Source organism: Quercus suber, unplaced genomic scaffold, assembly GCF_002906115.3.
Source record: "Quercus suber isolate HL8 unplaced genomic scaffold, Cork oak 2.0 scaffold_50, whole genome shotgun sequence".
Lineage (NCBI taxonomy): Eukaryota > Viridiplantae > Streptophyta > Magnoliopsida > Fagales > Fagaceae > Quercus > Quercus suber.
The window spans coordinates 1,180,115-1,185,852 of record NW_027069515.1 but is presented as its reverse complement, the minus strand read 5'-3'; the positions used below and the strand labels follow the sequence as shown (position 1 = coordinate 1,185,852).

Below are 5,738 nucleotides of genomic sequence, written 5' to 3'. Positions count from 1 at the left end.
ATAAAGAAATAGTAAAGAAAGATTAAAAAAAAATATTTTAATAAAAATAGAGTTTTGGAATGTAGGTGGTATTGTAAAATTGGATGGTATAATGATAAAGTGAGATTTTGAAATGGTAAAATAGAGTAGCATTAGCATTTTCCAATGCTAATGCTCTAAAGGATTAATATAACATTTCTAACCGGTCGTGAACATGACTTATCCCGCTATTGGCTTGCACGTAGGTTTTTCCTGTACCTGTTACGAAGAGGAGATAGGGCACTTATGATTTAACTTTACTTTGTCCTATTATCGTCCCTATTCTGCGGAGTACTAAGAAGCCTCCAACACCCTCACCACTTTGTTTTTCAATTTTAAAATTTATTTTATTCATTCGGTCTATACTTTTTCTCTCATATACATGTCTTCTATATTGTGAGGAATATAACACGTATATATTTTATGAGAAGGAATGAAAGATAATATGCATCTATTAGTTAGTTTACCGGAAAAAATATGTATTTATTAGCTTAAGATTTGCAGTTATGCTAAGGCACCGAATTTTTCTCATCCTTCCTTCCATAACATTGTCACTTCACCCATGCAACTGGACCGATCAAAACTCAATAACAAATGGGACGGTATGAAAACTTGCGTGAAGTTTTCTGTTTCCATAGACTTATTGGTAAGATTGATTTGAGCTTAGTACTACTCGGCCTGAAATCTCATCTCATTTATTTTGGTGTCATTTCCAATCTGCTGCTTCATTAATGAATTAATAATCCAGGTGAAAGGTTTAGATTTGTATCGTGCATGCATGGCTGTAAAAGTAATGCATGCAAAGGCGTCAGTAAATCTGCAAGCCTTACGTTGTCGTACTGTTGAAGTATGTAATGCGATGTGATAAATGATTCTGATTCCTGCAAGTTATTATTATAAGATTTGCCATTACAATGAGAAAATAAAAGAAGTTATGACTTAGGGCTTACAATATTCGTACTCTCTCACCCATGTATCTGCAGTAATGAGCCATTGAATTCCTAATTCTTCGGACTAAACAGAGAAATAATAATAATAATAATACCTCCTTTGTTCATCTGCCTGCACGGCTGCGCAGTAAAAACTTGAATACCTCAGTCCTCAAGTACTTTTTATTATTATTATTTTTTATATAAAAAGTATTAAATTTCTTAATTAAATTTAAATAAGTGAATGTACTGCTGACCAATGCTATATTTCTGGGGAATAATTAAATTTAATTATGCAATTTATTGACCAATACAATTATATTATTAAATTTAATTGATTTTTTTTAAAGAGATTTACAACTTATGACATCCGGTTTTAATGAGTATTTTTTATTATTTGACAAAATATCAATTAATTATTAGTGTAGACATGGATAAAATTAAATCTCAAATTTTTTAGTCAACTACAAGAGTATTTACCTAAAAAGGAGACACCAGTTTCTTCTATAATGGCTATGTTAAGTTTTGTCATTCGGTTCCATGCCCAAAAATTCTACTATGGTTGATTTGTTTTCCCCTCTAAGAGAGTGAACAACAATATTTTGTTGCTAAAATAAAAATAACTAGATGTAAAAGACAAGAATTATAAGAATCATATATGTTGGGAGAGACTAGACTCTCAGAGAAAAAAAATAAAATCACAAGCCAAGTCTATCCAAATTTATGTGGAGAGACAACAATAAAATCGGAAAATAATAAAAATTAAAAAAAATTGTATGCAATCTAAGAACCCACCTCCAAAGGATCAAAACCACTAAGGGGGAACATTATAACTAGAAGAAAAAAGTCTACCCTTGCTGTGAATACATATATAGTAGCTCAAAAGCTAAGAGGTGGAACCAACCACATGCTTGAGATCCAACATTTTGGTGGACAGATGCAAGTTAGAAACGGGCCTCTCTTAAGGTTTTATAAAATGATATCTTCCCCTAAGCGTTTCAAAAGCTGGCAGTCACACCCTTTACGTCTTTCTAAATGCAAGAGATAAACCATGTTTTCTCAAACAGTTGCTTCTCTAAGAATATTTCATTTATATATATATATATATATAGAGAGAGAGAGAGAGAGAGAGAGAGAGAGAGAGAGAGAGAGAGAGAGAGAGAGAGAGAGAGAGAGAGAGAGAGAGAGTTTTATTAATGTGTGCCCTTAGGGTATACATTAGTAAATTATTTTAGGAATTTTTTTATAAAAAGAAAAAAGAAAAAGTGATGAACTACTTTGACAATTTTTTCAATTCCTTATAAAAACTTTCATGAAATAGATTATTACATATAGATATAGTTATTCGTACAACCTTAAGGGTCAGTGCCATTTTCATTTTCCACAAACCTCAACAAAGAATGTCATTTTGCTCATTGTTTGGGTAATAATATTTTTTTTAAATTGCAATTTTCCATTAAGTAATAGAGGATAAGTATATTTATTAGTTTTAGTTATACAAACCTCATGAATCAGAGTGTCATTTTTTGAAACAATTGAGGGCTGGCATTTTGTGAAATCATAAGACGACTGGTGTAATTTGGAGGAAGAAGACACATATAACCGTAAAATACATGTATGAAAATTCTAAATCCATATAATTAAATAAAGAGGGGGCGGTTGATTTTTGGAATGTATTGTGCACATAGAGATGTCAATTTTGCCCCGCCCCACTTGACCTGTCCCTCCCCGCTTTGCCCTATGCAGGTTTTTCTTGCCTCGCAAAGGTAGTGGGGTGGAGATAAGGTGAGATTTTTGCCCCGCATCTCAGGGCAGGATGGGGAAGGGTTTAGACTTTTTAGACCCACTCCACCCCGCATTGATAAGGATTAAATTGTAAAATTTTCATACCCTAAAACCCTATTATTTAAAAAAAAAAATATCGACAACTTATTTTATTCTACCCAACAAGGATTTCTACCTTTTTTTTTTTTTTTTTTTTTCATTTTTTTTAGCAAGGTTGGAAATAAGGTACCAATTTTAACATTTTCTTTTGTCTTTATTATAAACAAATTTATATACTCTTGAATCATTGATTTTGTATTATGAGATTTTTGTTTTTGATGTGATATTGTCTTGTTAAACACTTTAATAGTATTATTCAATTTTTGCTAAAAATTAGTTTGATTTGATGAAATAAATTTATTTTTAATTTCAAGTATATTTTTATTAACAAAATAGGTTTTTATTAAAAACAATTGCAACAGTTGTGGGCAAATTAACAAAAAGTTGAGTTTTATGGGGTGGGGCGGGGTTTCGCAGGGTCCCAAGGGGCGGAGATGGGATAAGAAAATTTTCACCATCACGCGAGATGAGGTGGGGCAGGGATGGGATAAAAAAAAACCACGCAAGGCAGGGGCGAAGACTCCATCCTTCGGATCCGCCCTACCCCATTGCCACCCCTATGTGCATGTAGTACGCAAAGATTGAGAATGGCAATTTTGAGGCGTGGAATGGTAGGTATAGGCACAAGTACAAGTACAAGCTCATGACTAAATTGACTTACTATACTAGAATGCTAAGGCGGTTCCACTATCTAAGATATAATTTAAAATGACATTATTATTAATAAAATTAAAAAAAAAATATTTTGATATTTTTAATATATCTTCCTTATTCTTCGTCTTGTTCCTTGTTTTTCTCCAAAGAGTACTTCCCCATGCCACCCACAGATGCTTTTAATAAGATTTTTTTTAAAGGATAATATAAAAAATTAAAGGAATTTTTTTTAATTAAAATTTTCACATATTTTCATCATCTCATCTCTATTTCGAGATGGAGGAATTTTTTGTTGTTGGTCCGAATGATATAGGACAACCTTTTTTTCCTTTACATAAGGGTTACTATTCCCAATCCGCAATTTTAATATGACATATCTTATAAGTTACATCGTTAAATACTCAATTCATTGGAATTCAAGTAATAACCTATTGTTTCCTTCTCAAATTAAAAAAAAAAAAAGTAATAATCTATTGTTAATCATATCTTTTGTGATGTCTTATATTTATAATTTGAATGCCACCTCATTGGGTCCATCAGCCCATATTGAAAGGGCATGTGTTTAGGCTAAATAGTTAACCCGGGCTTATATTGCCTATTGGACTTATTAGGGATGATATGGGGGCATGTTGGTAAAACGCTTACCAAGAAATGTAGCATTGGGCTTCAGCTTAGGGGTAAAACATTTAGTATGGTGCTTCAACTTTTATTATTATCATCTAATCATGATTGACTATGTAATATTAATATTGTTCACTTGTACCTCAATACCGCCTTGTCTGATTACGTTGTTCAATGTGACATATTAACCACTTCATGATATTCAGATGAATGTTAGCATCTTACGTCTTTATTAATAAATATCAATATTATTTTAATAAAATTTGGGATACCAGCACCATTGGCCAATATATTCAACACCTACTTCTAGCCTCTTGTTTGTAATATAATCGATCAGCTTATGACAAAACCTGAGTTTGGAATGAGTTTACTATAATCTTTTCTAAATTTTCTTTGAAACGAACAACATTGAATACACAAAAAGTCCACTAAAATATCAATTCACAATCATCATAGAGGACACTGGGAAAAGACAACTACTTTCATTCTTTATTTATTTATAATTTTATAATACAAAAGAAAAGATAAAAATAAACTCACGAAAAGAAAAACAAAACAGAACAAAATACAATGAAACAATAAACATATAATCATCTGTATAATCAAAGATTCAAATCATCAGAAACCGATGCGGCACTTTTTAGTTTGAAATGTCCCAGCCACAGAATTTCCATTAGAACTCAAAGGAACCATCAAGTCGCATTTGATCTTAGGCTTAATCCGCCAAGTCTTAACCTTACCCAACTTAAACCTAATCCTGAGATAGAGCCTAACTTTTATATAATAAACTCCTATACTTTTCTCAGAGTCGAACACCAAAAGCTCACTAGTCCCAAGCAAAACCAATTGTTGCCCTTTGAACACAGGACTGAGAATCGTCGTATTCTTGTGGCCTTGATAAAACGGTGTCAGAAACTCTGTACCAAACCTCTGGTCCTCGAAGAATACACTGGCTTCGATGTTATCATAATATATGCCAATCATTTTGTTGGGGTTTCTGATATTGATGTTGAGAGCGAGATTGTAGTTGAGCGTGTTGGTGTTGGTGGTGAAGTCGAACTGTGTAAGAGAAGCGTCAGTGACGTGAAAGTTGACTCTGTTGGGGCGAAAGATGAGCCAGAAGACGAGGACCGCAACGCCTACAATGACAACAATTGTGCCAATAAGTTCGAGAAGGAAGCAAATAAGGCAGCCACAGCCGCAGCCATCGCCGCGGCCAGGGCGGTGGTAGGTTCGGGCGCGTGGCGGGATTGAAGGGCCATAGTAGGCTCCGTTCAAGTGGGATTGTTTCTCTGGCATGGAAGCAAAGAAAGAGAGGGCCACAAAGAGAGTTTTTGAAAGGGTGATAGAGAATTGAAGTGTTTGATGAAAATTAAAGAAGTGGTGTTATATAACTTATAAGTGTGTTTATATTTGGGGTGGGTAGAGAATTAAGTCAACTGAGAATAAAGAATTGTGATAGGGCGTATCCTAATGTTGAACGAAGAGCCGCAATTTTGACATGGAATATCTTACTGCTTCAAATACCCCACAAATTGGGTTCTGATAGGAATTTAACCTAAATACCTAATTCACGTGAGAAACATGTGAGAAACGAAAAATAGAAAGAAAAAAAAAAATTGTGCAAAGAGA

At 33.4% G+C, this 5,738-nt stretch overlaps 1 protein-coding gene across 1 annotated transcript; it reads right to left on the bottom strand.

Annotated features, from left to right (window-relative positions):
- Window positions 1–4,569: 4,569 nt before the first annotated feature.
- Window positions 4,570–5,501, bottom strand: LOC111999122 (NDR1/HIN1-like protein 10). The gene has a single exon (XM_024031239.2). The coding sequence runs from the start codon at window positions 5,403–5,405 to the stop codon at window positions 4,725–4,727; it is 681 nt and encodes a 226-aa protein (XP_023887007.1). The 5' UTR covers window positions 5,406–5,501; the 3' UTR covers window positions 4,570–4,724.
- Between the last annotated feature and the right edge of the window lie 237 nt (window positions 5,502–5,738).

Coding starts and splice junctions, on each gene's coding strand:
- LOC111999122 (XM_024031239.2), bottom strand. CDS start 5,405: ATGCCAGAGAAACAATCCCACTTGAACGGAGCCTACTATGGCCCTTCA.